The following is a 22,891-nucleotide window of genomic DNA, read 5'->3' on the forward strand; positions in this document are numbered from 1 at the left end:
ATAAACCTGAACTCGAGCCTCCACGTCGTCCTCCCGCGCTGTGACGGGACGCGCCGGTGGGGCCGAGGACGACTCTCCAGGTACCGCCGGCCCCAAACGCCACAGCCCCGTGGCCTCACCGTAAAGGCGGACGCTTCTGCTCCGGGGACAACTTACGGGTAAAAACTCAGCTTCCGGTCCTTACTGTTCCGTCCCCGACGGTTCTTACAGCAAATCGCCGCGCAGTAGCGAGGCATCGCTCCCTCCGCGGCGGCCCGGAGGGGCCCGGGCCGGCGAGGGGCGCTGGCGTGACCCCGTCCGCCAAGGCGGAGCGGGCTACCACCCCCGGCGCGTCGCCGAGCCACTGCGCCTGCGCCACAAGCGGCCGAGCCGGAAGGGCGGTCGCGACCGTCGACTCACTTCCGCTTCTGCCGGCTTCAGCGCCGCCCTTTCTGGAGGTTGGGGCCGGAAGTGACGCGCGGGCGGAGCGGCAACAACAGTTTTCCACGTGCGCGTAGGGCGCCAGGGTCACGTGGGGACGCAGGAGCCAATAGGGGAGCGTTTCGTGTAAGGTCTTCTCCTGAGGTGGCGGCAGCGGCAGCGGCAGCGGCGGCCGCCGGCCAGCGGGGAGCGAGCTGAGGGGGGACGCGGCGGCGGCGGCGGCGGCGGCGGCTGGCGGAGCGCTAGGTCTGTGTGCGCGCGGCGGAGGGGGGCGTCGGGGGCCGTCGGGAGCCGGCGCGAGGGCCCGTGGGGGGCCGGGCGTCAGCCTCCCGGCGCCTCAGCTCTGCGGCGGGGCAGCGGCCGGCGGAGGGTGCGGGTGAGGGACGAGGCCGGGGTCGCGGGGCGGGGTGTGCAGGGCGGCCCCCCCGGGGCCTCGGCCGCTCTTTGCGGGCTGACCCCGGGGCCCCGGGGCCCGCCACGGTCGTCGCGGGGCCTCCAGCTGCCTGCCTGGTGGCGGTGAGGGGTGAGGAGGAGGAGGCGACCGAAGCCCTGACTGGGGCGTTTCGTGTTCGGGGCTGGCCGCGGGCTTCTCCGGGCGTCGGACAGCTCCTCCCGGGGCGGGGACGGCCGAGGACACCGCGGCGGCGGCGCCGGACGGGCCGGACGGGCCCCGGGCGTCTGGGGATGCAGGCTGGCCCAGGCCGCTGTCCCCGCGCTCGCCCTCGGGAAGGAGACGTCCGTGGGCTGCAGAGTGTGGAGCGGCCGGCCAGCCCTCACTGGAGCCCGCCCGCGGCGCGCCTCCGCCTCCGCCTCCCTCCCCGTCAGGCTCGGACCTGCCCTCGGGCTGCGGCAAGTACAAGTACCTGCGGTCTTGGTGGCGTCCACGGCCCCCGCTCGGCTTGCGTTCTTTCTTTACTTTTTCTTTCTTTTTTTTTTTAAAGATTTTATTTGTTTGTTCACAAACAAATAACACACAGACACACAGAGAGAGGCAGAGACACAGGCAGGGGGAGAAGCAGGCCCCACCAGGGAGCCCGACGCGGGACTTGGGACTCGATCCCGCGACCCCGGGGTCACGCCCTGGGCCGAAGGCGGCGCTGACCCGCCGAGCCGCACCCGGGCTGCCCCCCAGGTTTGGCTTCTGTAAACCAGGAGCTCGTACTTGATCCTTAGTACCCGTGACTCTGAGTAAGTCTTCGGAAAGGAGGAATCCGTCTGCTAATTGCGCTCAGCAGAGGCCACAGGAGAGGAAGGCAGGTCTTTTTCCACAAACCCTAGCGTCTTTCGTCAGCCTTGTTATGTCATCACAGGTTATTAAGGACTCCTAGTGCAGACTTCACAAAACACGGGATCACATTCGTTTTTGAATCCCAGGTCGTCGCATGTGTACTACGCAGGATCCTATGTTGATTCCTTACGTAGATAGACCACCTTTAAGGTTAGAGAAGTGGTTTTCTTCTCTTTGACTATCAAGAAGTTTGAAAAATAAGTGTTTACCTTATCTAAACGTACAGACTGTGATGTTTCTGGGAGTCTGAGCAGAAATCTTGAATTCCGTTAGGAGTGGTTTTTTGTTTTTGTTTTTGTTTTTTTTTTTAACCAAAACCCCATTTATACTTTTTGTTTGTTTTTGGGTTAAATATTTGGGAATCTTACAATTAAAAAATCATCACATGCTATTGTATTGTCAAGATTAATATGCCACTGAGATTCAGTATGTGCAGCCCTTGGCTCACCTTGCTGAAAGGAAAGTGAAGTCAGGGCTTTCTTAGGGAGGGAGGATCACCAGTTCAGACATACTGGGCTCTTTACCTTGGTATTGTACTTTTTTTTTTTTTTCCTGCGAAGTCAAATAGTTTTAGTCCTCTTAGAATACAAGTTCTTGAAAGGCAAATTGACATCCCTTTAAAAAGTATGTGGATTTTCCACCCTTTTTACAGTGTTCACAAATCATTAGCCTTCAGTGTTTACTGGTAAAAAACAGTTATTGAATATTTTTGTGTCTACTCTGTGTCTGATCAGAGTATTAGTGAAAAGGTAAAGCGATTTTTTTCTCAATTTGAATTATATTTGCTTTTAAGAAGGTCACAACCAACGTAGAGGTAATAAAGCCTGCAAAAACGAAATAACATGGGAACAAGTACAAGATACTATAGGCTTAACATTTTGATGGCACGTTAAGTATGCATTGTATCCTAAAAGAAGAATGAAGTGTCAAGATTGGCTCCATGGATAAAATTTTTTTTTCTTCTTTTTTTTTTTAGGATATTAGAAATGGCTACTCCCCAGTCAGTTTTCGTCTTTGCAATCTGCATTTTAATGATAACGGAATTAATTTTGGCATCAAAAAGTTACTATGATATCTTAGGTGTGCCAAAATCAGCATCAGAGCGCCAAATCAAGAAAGCTTTTCACAAGTTGGCCATGAAGTACCATCCTGACAAAAATAAGAGTCCTGATGCTGAAGCAAAATTCAGAGAGATTGCAGAAGGTAAGTAAATGATTATCTCTGAGGTCTCACAAATACTAATTAGTAGTAAAGGAGAATTATAGCTAAGAAGTGTATATTTGGGGATAATGTGATGATGGGTCACAGAGTAGGGTCTACATTTAAATAAAGGAGATTGTTGAGACTATCTTTTTACCACAATTGCTTTGATTCCTGGATGGATGGATGAATGGTAATATCAATTTTTATTGTCACATAGATCCTAAAATGTTAAAAATGTATTACTTTATTCTTTTATTATTTATGAAATTGCTTGTTTCCATGTTAAAAGAAATTTTAGATATGTAAAAAGCTAACTTATGAAACAGTTTTTATTTACTAAGTATGGAGATTAAATATAAAACATTAGCTATAAAAAATTTAAATAGACTGAAATGTTTAGGTTTTTTTCCTTCACTTGATCTATATTTAAAAGCCACATTTGTGTTTAAAGGAAAAATATGAAACAAATTTTAAGACTAGTTCTAAAACAAATTGCACCTCCTGAGCATTCAGTAATTAATGGTGGGTGGAAGTAATTGAGTAGAGAGTTAAACATTTACTTCAACTAGTAAGTAAGTGAGAATTTTAATTGGTTGTATTGGACCGTTAAATTATTTAATACAGGTAATGGTTTTACCCAAGTAATATGAAAAATAACTCTGTAATTGTTGTCCACATGCTTATTTGTAAGTAATGGTGTAGCATTCATTTATTGGTTATTTACTAAGGGCTGGCATTATTCCAACAGCTGATACTGCACAGTATATAGGACAAAGGCCCTGCCTTTTGTACCTTTCATTTTTTTTCCTGTGTTTGTGATGTCTTGGCTTAATGGTGATATGAAATCTTTTCCCTAAAAAAGAGAGTTGAATTCACTTATTTGAAGAGATTTGGATGTATGTAATTTTCATTACCTTCAGTTACTAAAGTATTTTTATTTCCTTCAGCGTACGAAACACTCTCAGATGCTAATAGGCGAAAAGAATATGATACAGTTGGACACAGTGCTTTTACTAACGTTAAAGGACAAAGAGGTAGCGGAAGTCCTTTTGAGCAATCATTTAACTTCAATTTTGATGACTTATTTAAAGACTTTGGGTTTTTTGGTCAAAACCAAAACACTCGATCCAAGAAGCATTTTGAGAATCACTTCCAGACACGCCAGGATGGTTCCAGTAGACAAAGACATCATTTCCAGGAGTTTTCTTTTGGAGGTGGACTGTTTGATGACATGTTTGAAGATATGGAGAAAATGTTTTCTTTTAGTGGTTTTGACACCACCAATCGGCACACAGTACAGACTGAAAATAGATTCCATGGATCTAGCAAGCACTGCAGGACTGTCACTCAACGGAGAGGAAATATGGTTACTACATATACTGACTGTTCAGGACAGTAGTTCACGATTTTTCTGTTCTTTCTAAACCCAACTAGTTGAATTTTCTTCAATATCTTTGATGCAAAACAATTTTCTGTGAACTATTTTGACAAGTGCATGATTTCACTTAACTTGATAAGGTATTAAATGTATTTAAATGGTTTTTGACAAATTCAGCAACACTCAGTAGAGAAATAGCTAATTATTAATTTCCCTGATTAGGAAAGATTCTTTAAAAAAAAAGATTGTAATTCTGCCTGGTTTTTTCTCTACCTGCCCTTGGGCTTACTTATGTGGCCAGTTTTATTACCAAGAAAAGATTGAGTTCGCCTGATATATTTAAAGGTTAGCCTTTGAAACTTATTGTAGATTTAAATTGTGTGAACTTGAATGGTTTTTGCAGTGAAACCTTTGCTAATTTAAAATTGCATGCTCCGCAGCATCTCTGACTTGGGTTGCTAAGTGTACATGAAATTGTAATTGAGTCATTCAGCAAAGGATAGCAGTATCTTTCCACTGAAAGCTTCAGAAAGGCATGATTTAATATTCACCACAGAACTATACCTTCCTGCAGTAAAAATTGGAGTAAAGGAAATGATTGTATTGCTCATAGCCCTTTAGGCCAAAAGAACATTGAAAACTTTTGAAATATTACCAAGAGATTGTTACGTGTTTGGTCCCTGGCTAATGATTTTGTAGTGTTGAAATCATAGCTAATTTACACATCTTTTCACATTTCTTTCTTAGTTGTTGGCGCTCTAGGTCTTACATGGATTTATGTATTTTTGTGTGTGTGTGGTTCCTCCTCTTTGCACTCATCTTTATCTATAGATTGACTAATACCTCATTCTATATGTAAAAACAGCCAGTAATTTCTGTGCAACCTTATTATGTGCAATATTTTTAAATCCTAAGAAATGTGTGCTTTTGTTTTCATATAGACTTATTTCTTTAGTCCTGCACTTTTTGCATCATACTCCATATGAGTATTAATCCTATGGATACATATTAAAACTAGTAAATGTCTCATACAACATTGTGAGTGAGAGAAATATAGTATTTACAATATGATGTTCTCGGTTCTCATTTTATTGTTAAAAGTTTATTCTGTAGTTCTAGAGCTATGGAAGGTATATGAACAATGGGGCCATAGACCATATTCCAGAAGTTATTTTGGACTAACCTGAAACCCTGATGTGACCTTGTTTGGTTGCCATTTGGTAATTTCTCTTACTTTCTTATCATCCTCCTTCCCTCACAAATTTTGGTACCTTAAAGATTTTGTTAATTTTAATTTTGGTGTATTTGTTTGCTAGGAACAAGTATACTTTCCATTTTAGGCCTCATTGGGGAAAAAGGAGAGACTTTGCATAAAGTTATTTGTTATCATTTTTAATTTGAAAGCTGTGAGGAAAATGAAATTATTCCATTAAATTCATGTATCTTAATTATTTCCTGGAAGGTATACTTAATACTTTTGTTTGATAATAAGAAAATAGCTGTAGCTTGAATTTTGGTCTAAGCATCATCTGTAGCCTATCAAACAGAACAAGCGAGGCAAGAAAAAAAAGCCATTTCCAAATCAGGATTAACTTTATATTTTTAGCAGCTGTCCCCATTTTTGCAGGACCTGATTATCTCTTGTCTTTCCCGTGCTGAAGATTTATTTGAAATCCTTCCTTCCTTTTTTTTTTTTTTTTTTTTTAAACCTCCCTTTGACTCTGGCATAATTTTTGCAACGAAAAAATAGACCCTGAATCATACACACTTAAGGTACAAACTAAATATTGAAAAGATACTTAGGTAATCTGTGGAGGTGTGTGTGTGTGTGGTTTAATATATAAACACCTGGAAATTAGACCAGTAATCAACATAAACATTTCCTCAATAACTTAAACTTTTTCTTTTTTTTTAATCTGTATGGGTATACAGACAGAAAATGGAAAATGACCAATACAATAGCTTAATCTATACTTCCTACACAAATCAACAGTCTTTTTTTTTTCCTTCTAGACAAAATAATATTGTATGACTTTTAGTCTTTCTACTGAATGAGTTTTTTGTAATCTTTCCAGTTTTCTGGATTGAATATGTCTTGAATTGGATGCTATAGGGCACACAGTAGACATGAGATTTTTTTGTGCTCCAGAATTGGCATAATTAACCGCTTATCTGCTTGTTGATCTTAGGCATTTTTTGTGCTATGAGTCTTAGTTTCAATTCTGAGATTAGTTCTATGAAAATTCAGGCTGCCCAAGGACAGCTAAAAATTTGCACATTCCTAGGGCAGGTATTTTCTGAAATAGAAGTTTGTTTAGCAATTAAAAGAACACACTGGAGGAAGAAGAGACCATTGCCAAATGGAAGAAAGAAGAAAAATATTGGTACCACCAACAGGTCTCTAAAGTTTTTATATTAATGTTAATCCTGGTACCTTCAATTCCACATGACAAGTTGAATATAATCAGCCATGATTGTTTCCCCTCTCTCTTGGTCCCAATGACAGAAAATATAAGAATGAAGTCATAAAAGTGCTTGGAAAACAAGAGTTTTGAGAAATTCCAGGAAGGTATAAAGCAGAAGGAATTAGATTGAGAGAAAAAGCAAATAACCAAAGCCAAGGAAAGTATCCAGGAGAAGTTTTAAGGCTCAGATTTGAGTGGGAAGGAATGGGAGGAGACAAGAAATGGGCCAATGTTCAAGTAATGCTGATTCATTGAAGAACTGCATTGGGAACCCTTGCCCTTGCTTCTTACCTCCAGATAAATTGTTACTGAGAAGCTTTCTTTAGGGTAAAGCCTAAAAGAATAACTCTGAAGATACAGATTACTCTGTTAGGGAGGCTCCCTAGTGATGGTATTGAGGTGCCATAGAAAGTAGAATAGAGGTGAAGTGAATTTTCACTTGGTGTTAGGGAGGGTGAGTAATAGCATTTCACTCCTAGATTAAAGCCTCCTTACTTGAGCATGTGTCAAGAACAATAGCTTCTGCATGCTGTCCACATACTGACCTATAGGTGCCTGCTGCTTGAAATGCCCTAACAACTTAAACAGAACCATAGCTTCTGTTTAAAATGGATGTCTAATGCAGGCATATATAGTAATTCCTGAGGAAACTTGCTTTTCACAGCTATCTGCAATTTGATGTAGTTCTTTATGAATACATACAGATGCCTAAGGAATATCAGACATTTAAGGAAAACCAATAGCAGGGAAGAAAACCCTGATATCCAACCCTGACAAATAAAATTCAGGAGATAATTCTAATACTAGGAGATAATTTAAAATTTTAGAATTACCAGACTTTTGATAAAACACTACATCAGTGAATCAGGCATAGGTCTTTGTCTTATCTAACCTGCTTCTCCAAGATTTCTTTCCATCTACTGATGGTGTCAGGAAGGATAGATGAAGCAATTTGCATGTAATCATTACAACCAAAGTCACAGGAAGATACCAGTAGATACGTGGTACATGTGTTCCCTACCATGCAGGCTGTACTTACTTTAACCCTTCTACAAAATTCAGATTCTTCCTCTTATCTCCACTTTGCTGCTCAGATTCCTCCCCAACTTTTCTTTAGACCTTGCTTTATGGGGGAACTATCTAGTGAAGAAAAGCAGAGTTTGCCATCTCAAAATATGCCCTTTAGAATTATTATCAGAATTATTTTAGGCTGATTACTTTTCTGATTACTTTTCTAAAACAAAACAAAAAACAACCCACAAAAAAAACTGTAGTCATGGGAGAAGCTCTGAAAACCAGGAAGATGTTGGCTTTTATAGGAGACATATTTGTAAGGGTGTCTCCCTCTGCTCTAGAAAGATGATGACTAAGTCTCTAGAAACCCTGACCAATGGAGAAGGCATGGAACAACCTTACTCTTGTTTATGTTTTTACCTGTAAACTTTCCATAATTAGCTCCCTCAACCCCAACATCTTTTGTCTTTCTCTGGAGATGGTATTTAAGGTGATAGCTTGGGCCATTTTAAAATCACTCAATTCCAGGTATCTCCCATGTATACAGGAGATATAGATGTTATTAGACATCTGTTTGTTTTTCTCCTGTTAATCTGTCTTTTATTACAGGATGGGTGGTGGTGGGGGAGAGCTATTTCAGTCAAGAACCTGGAAAGGAAAACATTTTCTCTACAGTGATTTCTTGTGCAGTCGTATTTATTGTTATTTATTATAATAACGCCATAGGGTGCCCGTGCTTCCATTCCAGTAGGAGGAGACAGGAAATCACCATAATAAATATGTAAATTACTATGTTAGACGATAAACTCTACAGAAAAAGTGTAGCACAGAGGAGAGAGAGGGGATATTGAAAGAGCAGGCAGGCCAAGCATGTATTGCAATTAGCAACAGGATGGTCAGCGTAGGCCTCACTGAGAAGGTGAATTTGCGTAGGTTTGAGTTGTTTGCATGGAAGCACGAATGACAAGTTCTAGGAAGAGCAAAAAAGCCAATGTAGCTAGAGGCCTGTGAACAAAGAAAAGTAGTTGGAGATGAGTTCATAAAGGTAGTGAGAGTTGGGAGTGGGACAGATTATGTAGGGCTTTCGGCTTTCATAAGGAATTTGGCCTTACAACGTGATGTGATAACTCAGTTACGAGCAAATAAATGACTTCATCTTCCATACATTTAAAAGAGATCATTCTACCAGCCGTGTTGATGATGAACTGTGGAGGGGTAATGATGGAATAGACTATTTGAGTGTTCCAGAATGAGAAATTGGTGCAGCTCACCCAGTGCACCAGGATGCTAGCAATGGAGGTGGTGGAGAGTGATTGGATTCCACACATAATCTGCAAGAAGAGCCGGCAAGATTTGCTTATGGTTTGAATATAGGTATGAAAGAGAAGGAAAGGATGATTCCAAGCTTTGTGTTTATATAGGACCAGAAAGATAGTTGCTATTAACTAAGATGGACAGGGCTACAAGAGAAAGGCATTTAAGAAGGAAGATGAGAAGTTCAATTTGGCCATACCAACTTTGAGACGATGTGGGAAAGGTGGAGATACATCTGGAATTTGGAGAGAGAGAGCTGAGCTGGAAATGTATATTTTGGAATTGTCAAAATATAGATGATACTTTAAACCTTGAGGCTAAATGAAATCAAGGGAATATTTATACAAAACACAATCTAAGAACTGAGCTCTAAAAGTATAAGGAGAAAATGAGGTACTTACAAAGATATATGAGAAGAAATAGCCAATGCAGGAAGGATTTTGTGTCTTGGGAGAAAGTGAAAAAAAAATCTATCAAGAAGTCTAAAGTGATCAGTTTTGTAAAATGCTGCCACTAGATCCAGCAAGATAATCCCTAGAGTGGACCATTGTGGGGTTTTTTTGTGAGTTTTTTTCTTTTTTTTAGCAATTTAGAGGCCAGAAATGACTTTGTCAAGACCAGTTTCTATGAGGTGGTAGTGGTGCCTCTACCTGTTTGGAGTAGGTTTAAGAGAATGGCAGCCAAACTAAGTGCTTTTAAAGAAATTATTTGGAAAATAATTTACAGTGAATTATTGGACAGAATTTTTAACATGGATATTTTAGTAGAATTTCGATTATTACTCCCAACTGTGTAGCAAGTAGCTTGTTCTCCAGAATGGCAATGATTTAATCAATTGTGCCTAAGTAATGCAGCCTCCATAAAAACCCAAAAGGGGAAGGTTCAGCAACCCTCCTTACCAGTTTGAACACATGGAAATTTGGGGAGAGTGGTATGCCTGGAGAAGCTGTGGAAGGAATCTCCATGCCCTATCTTCATACTTTGCTCTATAATCTCTTCTATCTAGCTGTTCCTGAGTTATATCCTTTATAATAACCTATAATCTAGTAAGTAAAATGTTTCTCTGAGTTTGTGAGCTGCTCTAGCAAATTAATCAAACCTGAGGAGGAAGTGGTGGGAACCTCCAGTCATATAACCATTTGGTCAGAAACACAAGTAATGTGCTGAGCTTGAATTTGACATCCGAAGTGGGGGTGGTCTTGTAGGACGGAGCCCTTAACCTGCGGGATATGATGATGTCTCCAGGTAGCCAGTGTCATAATTGAGTTGAACTATAGGACACCCAGCTGGTGTCCAGAGCATTGCTTTGGGTGTGGGAAGAAAACATGCCCCCATGCATTGGAAATTTGAGTCCCAGAACCAGACCTTTTAGTGACTTCAGAGCTTTCAATATGCCAGTCTATATTATGAATTTCTAGAAGATATACCAATTATTGTTTGCCAAACTTACTAGACCACAGAACCATTTGATTATATCCAAATGTGCCACTGACAAAGTTTGGTAAACACTGACCTAAATAAAACTGAGTAAAAAATCATAATGAATCTTTTGAACATGTGCACAAACACATACTAAATAGTAATTCTTCAAGTAGAGCAAAAATGATATGCTTGTGTTCCCATTCTCTCATCTGTTTGAATTAACTACGACATGAAAAAGCTCTCATCAGCCCCATTATGATTTTATTTAGTCTACATTTCATCACCATGCTTTTCTTTTGATCGCTGCTATAGCTATTTAACATTGTTTTTTTCAGGACTATACACCTACAAAAGTCATCATCAAGCAAAATAGGACAGTACAATTTAATAAAGTGAAAAACTCCTTTATTAGTCTCCCAAGAAAATAAAAACTAGTCATTGTTACTAAATTGTATTTTAAAAATAAGATAGTATTTGAGTACAGAAGAATTAAAATGTGATTATTAGGATAAAGAGCAAATGATTCTTACTGTGTCATCCTTTAGTAATTGGACCAGTATTAGCAGCTAGTGGTATCAAACAGGTTCTGACAGTTGATTAGTGAATTGAGGTATTTCTAAGTAATGAGGAATAGAATAATGACACTCACTCCTATATTATACATACATTTTCTTGGCGAACTATCCTTTGGCTATGTCTGCAGAATAATGGGATAAATGGAAACAGATCAAAATACTATACAGTGAATAATTTATTAGAGTCTTTTGAGAATTGATTCATTTTTTCTCTGCGTATATGCACAAATAAAAAATTACCTTATTCCTAGTGCCAACTTTCATCATAAGCTTTCTGGCAAGTGCTGGCAAGATGGTCTCTCATCTTGTGAGAGAATATAAAGATTAGTTTCTCTTCTAACCCAACCATACCAAAAAAAATTATTACACAATGGTGAGAGGATGGAAGACATCAAGTCTAGAAAAGCAGTGTATAGAGTTTTGCTCGGAAGAACTGCAGAGAAGTTGGTGGGGGGGAAGTGAGGTTAAAAGGTTTCCCTATAGAGTGGCAAGAATTAATTGAACAGACATTTGAATAATACCAGGTGCTGACATGGAATGAAGCAATGTCTTCAAAGGTCTTAGGAAAAAGTGGTTTGAAACTTAGAACTTCATAACCAGATAAATGATTAAAAGAAGGTGAGAAAAAAATGAAGCCATTTTAATAATGCAAGAACTCAAAGATTATTACCCACATATCCTTTATGGAAGAAATACTGATTTTTGCTTTAAATTACAATGTTCAAGAAAGGGTACAACACAGGAAACAAGACAGTGGCAACTGAGTATTTATCTTCACATAGGAATAAAGAGAGCTGGAAAGAAATCAAGAGGCTACATTAGAATTTGACGGTTGGGAATTTCTCAATTTGGAAAATATGAATTTTGTTTCTTTCATGGATCTAATTACTTAATTTACAGTTAAGTTGTTTACATAATCGTAAGTGTTTTGCAATCAATCTATAAACAGTATACAAAATATTTAATTATTTTTATAGGAATTATGTAAAATGTACCTTACATATTGCGAAATGGAAGGAAAAGGAAAGAAAGGCAAGGTGGAAGACAAGGTTAGTGTATTAATTCTATCCTCTTTCATGGTAGGTCATCAATTGATTCTTGAAAGTTGATAAAGAGTAGTGATTTAAGCATATATCACTTGCAATTTTAATGACCAGCATGAGAAGAGTTGCTAACATCATTTCTGAGATGTAGCACCGAGAGGTTGGGGAAAACTTACTTGCATTTTACATGAACCTCTGATGTTTGAGTTTCTGTTTGTGAATGCATTTTTTCCTACATTAGTATAAACTTAGAGAAAAAAAAAGCAAACCCTCGTCCATCTATTAGGATGCCTGCATCTAATAGAAAACCCCTATAATGAAATCTACCCAAGTCATAAGATGTTTCTCTTTTCTAACAGAGTCTGAAGGTCAGGCAGCTCCAGGATTTGCCAGGAATCTGGCTTTGCTTTGTAGTTGTCTTCCTCTGATCTCTGTGTTGGCTTCATTATGGTGGCTATTATGAGCAATGAAACCTTTTCTGGAAGCCCTTCAAAGAACTTTCCCTCCCATCTTATTGACCACAAATGTTTCCTGCAGTTACATACCCACAGCTAGACCAATCACTAATGGGGGGAATACGACCACCATCATTGGTATTGGCCAGTCAAGACCACACTCTGGGGCTGGGGCTATTCTCCCCTACAAGTCATGGTCTCCTGGAGAAGTATTGACACCTGAAGAAAAAAAAAGCGGTGCTCTATTAGAGAGGAATTGGAAGGATGGAGGGGAAGGCTGTGCATGCTATGAATAGTTGAATACTACAAAAAAAAAAAAAGGCTTCAGTGGTCTTGAACATTTTACTTCCTTTATGATTTATTCCTTACTGTTAGACATTTTAATAGAAGAGTGGGCTCTTCTCTTTGTATCCCCAAATGGTGCCCAAGGTTTTGAGTTAGGAACCAACGTCACTTTAAATACTGTAGAATCTTGGCACTGGTAGGTTTAACATTTATGCTTCCAACTACTTGGAACAGACCCCAGAGTTCCATAATATAGTAATCTGTGATTTTTCTAAAGTACAAAATTGAATTCTATGCCTTACTAGTCTACTATTCATTTAGGTAGAAAGCATGCCTAGCCGCCTAATTCAACATCTGTGTATCAAAATATCCCTAGTTTGTATTTGCCATTATGTAGGCATTTTAAGAGGGAAATTATTTCCTACATGGTGTTCACTAAATTAGAGATCCAAGTCCCTTTCATCAGTGTCAAGTCAATTTATTGTATTCTACCTCTTTTGTGGTTTTGTTTCTTTTCTTCTTTTCTTTCTTTCTTTTTCTTTCTTTCTTTCTTTCTTTCTTTCTTTCTTTCTTTCTTTCTTTCTTCTTTCTTTCTCTTTCCTTCCTTCCTCCCTTCCTCCCTCCCTTCCTTCCTTCCTTCCTTCCTTCCTTCCTTCCTTCCTTCCTTCCTTTTCTTTCTTTCCTTTCTTTCCCTCTCTCTTTCTTTCTTTCTCTCTCTCTTTCTTTTCTTTTCTTTTCTTTTCTTTTCTTTTCTTTTCTTTTCTTTTCTTTTCTTTTCTTCTTTTCTTTTCTTTTCTTTCTTCCTTCCTTCCATCCTTTCTTTCTTTCTTTCTTTCTTTCTTTCTTTCTTTCTTTCTTTCTTTCTTCTTTCTTTCTTTCTTTCTTGATGATGGTTGCTACCATGGCACACTTACCTGGTCCTATTTTTTGCCACTCGCCTCTCTGTTCCTGCTTCAGTCAAACCCCGTTTTCCTTCATTTATTTGAATACTGGCTTTGAATTTTTATCTACTGGCCCTTAGGGAGTCAAATCGACATCTGGATTATTTCCCTTAATCTTGGTCCTACCAACTCACTGTTTTCATCTCTTCTACCACCAACCTATGCTGCTGAGGCCATGAGGTGCCAAGGATGCCTCATGGTAACATCTTTTCTGGGGTGGGACACATTATGTAATTATCACTCACTATATTAGCAGTTTATTTTATTTTTTAAGATTTTATTTATTTATTCATGAGAGACAGAGAGAAAGGCAGAGCCACAGGCAGGGAGAGAAGCAGGCTCTCAGAGGGGAGCTTGTTGTGGGACTTGATCCCAGGACCCTGGGATCATGACCTGAGCCAAAGGCAGACACTCAACCACTGAGCCACCCAGGTACCCTAAATTAGCAATTTAAATCAATATTGCAAGCACTTTCAACTATTCAGTATTTTAAACTTAATTTCCTATTATTTAAATAAAATTTTGCATAATATCACTTGAAGTATTACATGATTCATTACATATATTAAGGAAAAGTCATTAAAATAAAATTCTCTGCTGAGAGTTCACAATTGACTTTTAGGTACGACTAAATGTGTTAATATGTAGATGATTGAAAGAGCCACAGCATTTTGTTGTTTAACCTTAGTATTTTCTTTTTTTTTAAGATTATTTATTTATTTATTCATGATAGTCACACACAGAGAGAGAGAGGCAGAGACACAGGCAGAGGGAGAAGCAGGCTCCATGCAGGGAGCCCGACGTGGGATTGGATCCCGGGTCTCCAGGATCGCGCCCCAGGCCAAAGGCAGGCGCTAAACCTCTGCGCCACCCAGGGATCCCTATTTTCTATATTTACATAGAGAAAAACATTGCTTTCAGGGAAGGTTATGATCCATTTATCACTGTTTCTTTTTTCTATGTAGGTAGAGGTGTATATTAGAGTTGGTTACTCTACACTGCAATAATGTAGTAGTCACATTCATTTTCTTAAATATTAGCAAACTAAAATATGTCTAATGATTTTATTAGGAATATTATATATCCATAAAAGGAATAGTGCTAAACTAGCTGTTTTGCAAAGCGTGTTATATATGTGTTTAATGAAAATAAGAATTCTAGAATGAAGTATGGGAAACACTGGATTATGAAAGTTTTTATTATCCTAAGACTTCTCAAAGTCATTAATATGCTAATTTATGTTGGGTATCTCCAAGAAGCAGATATAGTTTGAGGCATTTCTAAAATCTATGACAAGAGGCGCCTGGGTGACTCAGTCGGTTGAACGTCTGCCTTAGGCTTGGGTCATGGTCTCAGGGTCCTGGGATCAATCCCTGCATTGGGCTCCTTGCTTGGCCGGGAGTCTGCTTCTCCCTCTGCCCCTCCTCCTGCTTGTGCTCTCTCTTTCTGTCTCAAATGGATAAATACGATCTTTAAAATAAAAAATAAAACCTATGACAAGAAACCCTTTTTTAATGAGCAGCTTTCTGGACTAGTTAAGTAAAAGAATTCCATGTGATACTCTTTGGAAACTTTGGACTAGATATTTCTTTCAATCTAATTAAAGAACAAACATTTGTAGAAAAGGTAAACTTCTAAAAGCATTACCCTAAAGCTTTCCACGAACAAGTGTTAGGACCAATGTCCCCACAAAGCTATTGTGGGTATAGAAAGACTTTATTAGAAGAGTGATGTGAAGAGACCTAAAAAGTGCAGAGTTAAAAGTGCAGAGTACATGTGTATGGTGTTACCTTACTTTTCTTGGTTGTGGATATTGGGAAGCTCCAGATTAAAGTTGGATGTTGGTCATCAAGATAGAATACCTGTGATTATGGCAATGCATCTCTAAAGGAGTAAGGGCCCAAAAGTCCTTCTTTTCTTATTCCCAGAGTGCCCTTTGACTTCTATATATGTTTGCCACCTGGAAAATGACATAAAAATATGAATATAGAAAGCCTGTGTTGGGGAAATTAGAAAATTCACCCACATGGGAAAAAATGCAAAGGTGAAGGCATCCATATTCATTTATAGCTGATCTTCTTTCTTTACTGAGAAAACAGAAGTAATCTGAAAAAAAACTTTTCCAAGTTTCCCACTATCCTTCTATAGCACAAGCTCTACTTTCTGTACCTTTGCATGAACCTGTTACCATCAAGAAACTTCATGTTCCCACTGACAGCAAACCCTTCCACTGTGCACTGGATCATGTCACTCAGGACATTCAATACATTGCTCCAGAAATTCTTCCTTCTTATAAAGATTTTGCTTCCCATTCCATTATTCCCATATTAAACTTATTGCTATTCTTTCCATATTAAAAACAAATTCTTCTCTTGACTCCACTTTGCCAACCAATTGCTGTCTCATATGTCTACTTCTGTGGAGAAGTTTTGCTACATCACTCTGCCAACACTTTTTTGTCAGGGTTCTCTTTTCCTTGAGCTCACTTTGAAAAATCAATGTCAAATCACACATTGATCATTTCTCTTGGTTTTTCTTCTCCCTCACTGGTTGCTCCCTTGTTGATTCTTCTTGTTCTTTTCATCTTCTTAGTCCTGGTTCCTTTCTCCCCTCCACTTCTTTCTTTTTCTCTTCTCATTTCCTCTTCTTCCTTTTCCTTCTCCTTTCCTTTCTCTGTCGTCTTCTGATTATACTTACTCCCTATGTGTCCTCTTTTCGTGGTTTTAAAACTGTCAATATACCTGCCATTTCCAAATTTCTGCCTCCAACCCAGATCTCTCCTAAATTCCATACTCATATATTCAGCTATCTAAAGTACAGCTCCTGCCAACACCTCCAAAATACAATTTGTGATATTCCAACTGAAATCTGTTCTGCCTCAGCCAATTGCATATCCATCCTTCTGGCTACTTAGGTTGAAACCTTGGAGTGATTCTTGATTTCTTTCATGCTTTTGCACTCTCACCCAATAGCTAGTCTTACTGGCTATATCATCAAAATATTTCCAGAATCCCACAACTTCCTATCACCCCCAATGCAAATATCATTATCATTTCATACAGATTAAAGATAAATTTTCATCCTTTACCTCCAATAATCTGTTATCAAAGCAGCAACTAGGATTATTCTCTTAAGGTAAATCAGAGCTTATTATTTCTCTACCAAAACCTTTTTATTCCCTTCTCATTCACAATAAAAGCTACATTCTTTATAATAGTCTACAAAGTCCTATATAATCACCGCCCCCCCCCCTTCAACTCACTAATTTTATCCCTTTGTTCTCTCTGTTCCTGCCAGATTGGCCCTTTTTACTCCTTCAGGAACGTGCCAGGCATGCTTCTTCTTCAGGGCTTTTGCACTAGCTGTTTCCTCTAGTTTGGGCCACTCTTCTAACATAGGGCCAGCCCTTCCACCTTCTTCGAGTCTTAGCTCAAATATTACTTGATCAGTGGACTTCCTGGGCCATCTTATTTAATACTATACCATGCACACCCTCCTCTGCACTCCTTATCTCTTTCATCGCCATTTTTTCCCCACAGCACTTATTTGCTTACTTAGTATGTTATCTGTTTCCTCTTGATAGAAATTCCATTAGAATGCCAATCTCTGTTTTGTTCACTGATGTGTCGTAAGTGCCTAGATCTATGACTACCATAGAGTGAATACTTGATAAATAGTGAATGAATGAATGAATTTGACATCTTACACAATGCACATATCTCAGCAATTTGACTTTTGGAAACATTACAGAGAATTCTTCATCTCATAAAAGATTAAGCTGAATAGAGCTATTTTGACTACCGTAACTAAGAGTGACATCTGTTCATAAATATATTGGGAATCTGACATAATCATCCAGCATTTTTTTTTATTCTAAGTAACACCTCTTTTGCTATTAATTTTTTCTCATTCTTTTTGTCAGACATTTTAGTGTTAGAAAATAATTTTCTGTTCATCTACCATGTCCAAACTGTCAGAAATACTATCTCATGAGAAATTATTCTTGAAAGAAGACAAAATCAGTTTATATATGGATCCTGGTGCTCTTTAGATACTCAGAAAACTAGTATACTGCTCCTCAATTATAAGAAGATCAAAGGGGAAGTTTAGAAAAACTTTTATTGAGTTAAGAAGTTAAAGTCAAGTGTTAACTCTTTTTAGATAGATCTTCTTTCCTGAATGGGGTTGTGGCGCTTATCTTTTAAAAACCTTAAAAGAATACTCTTTCTCCCAACCCCTTTGAGCTGTGTGTCTCGGCACAGGCACCTAAACATATAATTTAAATTTCATTTTACAGCCACAATAAATGGTGTACTGACAATTTCCCCTATTTGATAATCATAAACAAAAGAATTTTGCCTTTCTCAACACTTGTAGAATATTTTCAAATTGATCACAAAGTATCCCAAAGAAATCTCAGTGAATTCATGTTTAGATTATAAAGTATCTTTTCCCTGGGACTGCTAACAGAAAGACTGACATGAACCTGATTTTGCCAAGAGCTATTTCATGGTAGCTACAGAGGATTTCAGGGCCATTTAGCTCTGGATCCAGCTATGCCTGAAGCTAGTACTCCTCTTGGACTCCTTAGTTATAAAAGGCCAAAGATGACTTCTTTCTGTGTAAGACCGTCTGAGTTGAATTCTTGCAATTGTCGCTCAAATAAACCCTCCATTAGGTGTTTGAATTCTAGTCGAATTCTAGCACTTGTCACTCAAATAAAACCTCCATCAGTAAGGAATCACATTGGGTTGCCCCATAAAAGGAAGGGAGAAGACAGGAACACAAGGGTAGGTAATGCTTCAGTAAGAAGATGAATATGTGCTGGCCTGGTGAGAGAGTGATCCCCTGAGAATGGGAAGAAGTAGGGGTGGCAAGTTAAATGGCAGAGCTTCCCCTCCCATTTAGCTTCCCTGGAAGACTCCACAGAGACAGTACATGCAGGTCTATGAGTGCCTCAGCCTTAATAGCAGTAATGTGCACCCCTATTATCAATCCTGTTGTCAGTGTAGACTTCAGGGCTTCCCAAAAATTGTGCTGGATCATAAGGTTTTCCAGTTGCTGTAAAATAGCCTCAATATGCTATGAAATATTTTCATCTCCACTGTGATGTAAAAAGAGGTTGGGAAGCTCCCAAAGAGGATTGCCACATGGAGCTACTATCATAGTGTCTGCAGTAGATAGAGTAATGGCCCTCCAAAGATGTCCATGTTAACCCCAGAATCTGAGTATGTTCAGGTACAGGGCAAGGGGGAATTAAATTTGCAAATGGAATTAAGATCATTGATCAACTAACTTTAACATAACAAGATTGTCCGGGGCTATCCAGGAGGGATAGGCTCACAAGGGTCCTTAAATGGGAAAGAGAACGCAGAAGAGTCAGATTTGAGAAATGGTATCCTGAGAAAGACTTAATTTTGCTGGCTTTGAAGATGGCAGCAGGGGCCATTAACCAAGGAATGAGGGCAGCCTCTAGAAGCTGGAATGGAATGAGAAAATAGGTTCTCCCTCCAAGCTTCCAGAACGGAATACAGGTCTGCCAAACCTTGATTTTAACCCACTGAGACCCATTTCAGAATTCTGAGCTTTAGAACTATAATAAATCTGTGTTGTTTTTTAAGCCACTAGGTTTGTGGTAATTTGTTATAGCTGCCATAGAAAACTAACACAGTGTGTCATAGAGGACAGAGGTTCAGCTCTTACTGGCCAAGTCAGGCAGCACAAGGTGAAGGATGCTGACAGGTGTGGACTCAAGGGCAGGACTGCTCCATTTTGCTGTCACTTCTTAGCCCAGGATTCCCGGACATTTCTCAGAGGGTAGCAGGGTACATCAATAATGATGATTTTGACTCTCTCATCAACAGGAAGGGAAGGGATCCAAACCAGATTTAATTTTATCTGGAAAATTAGGTGGTCGCATCAGAGTATCATGAAACAAACTTGTACCCGGAAATATTCCATGCCAATTATATAACACTGATTCTAAATTTTGTTATTCTTTTGAAGTCACTTTTTCAAGTCTTCACAACTCTATCTGTAACCCCTCCCCATCCCCTCACCCCCCCACTGTCCTTTTCCTGGAGAATTTCTATTGTTTGAAGTTTATATATTTCTTCCGTTTGCCATTATCCTCACCAACAATAGCACTACTCCCTCTTTGTTGATAATCCCCACTAAACTTTCCAGATCTCTTTTTCAACTTGCATCTACTTTCTTCAGCAATACCCAAGTAACTATAGTCCCATCTCTTCTATTCTTGGCCATGTCTCCTACTTCCATGAAAGACATCAGGCCCTCCTCACTCCTTCCGTTCTTATCTTGAAGACATCCTGTTGTCCTTGTATCTTAAAGGTACTGATTGTCATGAATGAACATGAATTTATCCTCCGTTGGGGTTCTAACTTTTTTTTTTTTTAAACTCTGCTGGTTGCAGTTTGTTGAAAGCTTTCTTTTTATTCCATTCTCTGATTTTATTTTCTTCTGACTACTTTTTTTTGACTACTTTTCTACTGAATTCTAAACACATTTTAAAAAATAATCATTTGTCTATCAACTGCGCCAAATTTTTAATTAGAAGTTGACTTGCAGAAGTTTCTGCAGCTTCTGCTGTGTAATAAAAACATGGAGGAATTCAATTCAATTTCATTTCTTATGGAAGCATACCACTAATTGGACTAATAAATTTTTATTATTGGTGGTACTTGGTCACATTTTTGCCAGACTGATATTTCCCCCCAACTACTCTGAGTAGTGATAGGAAGGTATAGACTACACCCCCAGACCTTTAATTTTACTTGTGGACTGTGTCTTGGATAGTCACATGCTAATTTTCATATATCTTGAAGAACTTTCCACATTACACTACAGCATAAAGAGTGACTTTGCCATTCTTTCTTATAAAAATCACTTGGTATATATTGGTTGAATTGCAGTTTCAGACGTATTGTTTGTTTTAATTAGATGGATAAAAATATATATTGCCCAAAGGTGAAAAGACTTTTTTCAAAATGGTCAGATTCTTCACTTTTTCCATTATTACTGGTAAAGAAGAAAAGATTACCTTTATTCTATTTAGCCTACTCCCTGAGGGACGCATTTTTTTTTTTCATTGAGTTTCACTGATGCATTAGCATCTATGACACAGCAGAAGCTGAGACATTACAAATGTCTGTAATTGTTTGCATTGCTGTAGGGAATATAATGTTGTTAATATCTGTTACTGGGCTAAATGAATGAATTAAGTAGCCAGAAACAAATATGATTGTCAAGCATGATTTAGTTGGCTTATAGCTTTAGAACAGCTGCCAAATTTAATATGGAGGGTGGAAGAGAGTTTCATAAATTTGCAACCAACATTTGCAGTGTTGGACACCTCTGCTTCTCCACTAGATGGAGGCCTTGCTTTGCTTTAAAGCTTGTGGACAGCCCAGATGCCACAGCATGCCTTAAAATGAATGGCATTCTATGGGGGTTTTCCTTTTCATTCTGTGTTCCGTTGCTCTTTCTATTGTTAGCCATCAATTGTGCATTGTGCATGCTTTTGTCCTTTGGAGTGGGCCATAAAAGAAAGAGGATCAAGTCAGAAGTGGGGACAGTAGGGAAGTCGGAGGGTAGAGGCCGTTCTAAGTGCAAAGCCCTACTGTGAGGAAGGCGGATGTGTGTTTATTTATTTATTTATTTATTTTTTTTTTTAAATTTTTTATTTATTTATGATAGTCACAGAGAGAGAGAGAGAGAGGCAGAGACACAGGCAGAGGGAGAAGCGGGCTCCATGCACCGGGAGCCCGACATGGGATTTGATCCCGGGTCTCCAGGATCGCGCCCTGGGCCAAAGGCAGGCGCCAAACCGCTGCGCCACCCAGGGATCCCTGTGTGTTCCTTTAATTCCTCTATTTACCCCATCATATCAACACCCTCTTGGCCCCCTGCTCTTGGATACATAGGATATGCCTATGGCATTTCTGATTTATATCAAGACATACCTTCTCAGTGTCCCATTTCCTCATTTGGATTCATATGCATATTTGGTTCATCTAATAACACTGTACTCATTGAACAGCTCTTATGCATTGGGCTTCCCCACTGCACATTTTCTGGCCTCAAGGGCGGGTCCTGCAGATGGCGGAAGGAGGAAGGGAGTAAAACTGGATAGAGTTTTAGTATTAAATTTGGTCAGATATTCTGTTGCCCAAAATACTTAGAGGGCTTAAATTTTTAATACGATAAAACATACAGAATAGAAAGTTTACCATTTTAACCATTTTTTTAAGTGTATAGTTTACTGGCATTATGTACATTCACATTGTCTTGCAACCGTCACCACTATCCATTTGCAGAACTTTTTCTTCCTCTAAACTGAAACTCTGTACCCACAATAACTACTCATTCCTCCTTGGCCTCAGCCTGTTGTAACCCCTATTCTACTTTCTATCTCTGCAAATTTGACTATTCTATGTATACTAAATATAATTGGAATCATACAATATTTGTCCTTTTGTGATTGACTTATTTTACTTAGCATAATATACTCAAGGTTCATCCATGTTGTAGCATGTGTCAGGATTTCTTCCTTTTTTAAGGTTGAATAATATTCCATTGTATGTATGTACCACATTTCATTTATCCCTTTAACTGCTGATGGACACTTGGGTTGCTTCCACCTTTTGGCTGTTGTGAATAATGCTGCTATGAACATTGGCCTACAGGTATTTGAGTTCCTGTTGTTTCTTTTTTTTTTTTTTTTTAAGATTTTATTTATTTATTCATGAGCGACACAGAGAGAGAGGCAGAGATACAGGCAGAGGGGGAAGTAGGCTCCCTGCAAAGAGCCTGATGTGGGACTCGATCAACCACTGAGTCACCCAGGTACCCTGAGTTCTTGTTTTTAATTCTTTTGGATATATACCTAGACTTGGAATTGCTGGATTATGTCGATTCTGTTTAACTTTTTGTGTAACTGCTAAACTATTTTTCTTGGCAGCTGCACCGTTTTACATTCCCACCAGCAAAGCACTTTCTCACATCCTCACCAACACTTTGGAGGACATTTTTTATTACCTATATGGACTTATCTACAGACCTGCCCAGG

General features: G+C 39.3%; 2 protein-coding genes and 1 long non-coding RNA gene across 11 annotated transcripts in view; 1 reads left to right on the plus strand and 2 right to left on the minus strand.

Annotated features, from left to right (window-relative positions):
* Window positions 1-416, minus strand: part of THAP5 (THAP domain containing 5) — a 144,805-nt gene extending 144,389 nt beyond the window's left edge. For 4 of the 6 annotated variants that reach the window (XR_004804600.2, XM_035698406.2, XM_035698407.2 and 1 more), the window contains exon 1: window positions 157-398. Coding sequence is in view for 4 of the 6 variants with exons in the window: in XM_035698406.2 (XP_035554299.1) it covers window positions 157-236 (80 nt within the window). In the remaining 2 variants the exon portion in view is untranslated. The other 2 variants (XM_025464645.3, XM_025464646.3) reach the window with 2 other exon arrangements.
* Window positions 26-5,360, plus strand: DNAJB9 (DnaJ heat shock protein family (Hsp40) member B9). 4 transcript variants are annotated; one of them, XM_025464654.3, is made up of 3 exons: window positions 26-158; window positions 2,685-2,911; window positions 3,859-5,360. In XM_025464654.3, the coding sequence occupies exons 2-3, from the start codon at window positions 2,695-2,697 to the stop codon at window positions 4,308-4,310; spliced, it is 669 nt and encodes a 222-aa protein (XP_025320439.1). In that variant the 5' UTR covers window positions 26-158; window positions 2,685-2,694; the 3' UTR covers window positions 4,311-5,360. The 4 variants fall into 4 exon arrangements, with proteins under 4 accessions (XP_025320439.1, XP_025320438.1, XP_025320440.1 ...); XM_025464653.3 differs by lacking the exon at window positions 26-158 and adding an exon at window positions 508-666; XM_025464655.3 differs by lacking the exon at window positions 26-158 and adding an exon at window positions 689-796.
* Window positions 5,361-9,851: 4,491 nt separating this feature from the next.
* Window positions 9,852-15,997, minus strand: LOC125752493 (uncharacterized). Its single transcript, XR_007402110.1, has 2 exons — window positions 15,594-15,997; window positions 9,852-11,873 (listed from the first exon to the last, which is right to left on the minus strand). It is a non-coding gene; the product is annotated as an uncharacterized LOC125752493 (long non-coding RNA).
* Window positions 15,998-22,891: the final 6,894 nt, after the last annotated feature.

This window comes from Canis lupus, chromosome 14 (assembly GCF_003254725.2).
Source record: "Canis lupus dingo isolate Sandy chromosome 14, ASM325472v2, whole genome shotgun sequence".
Lineage (NCBI taxonomy): Eukaryota > Metazoa > Chordata > Mammalia > Carnivora > Canidae > Canis > Canis lupus.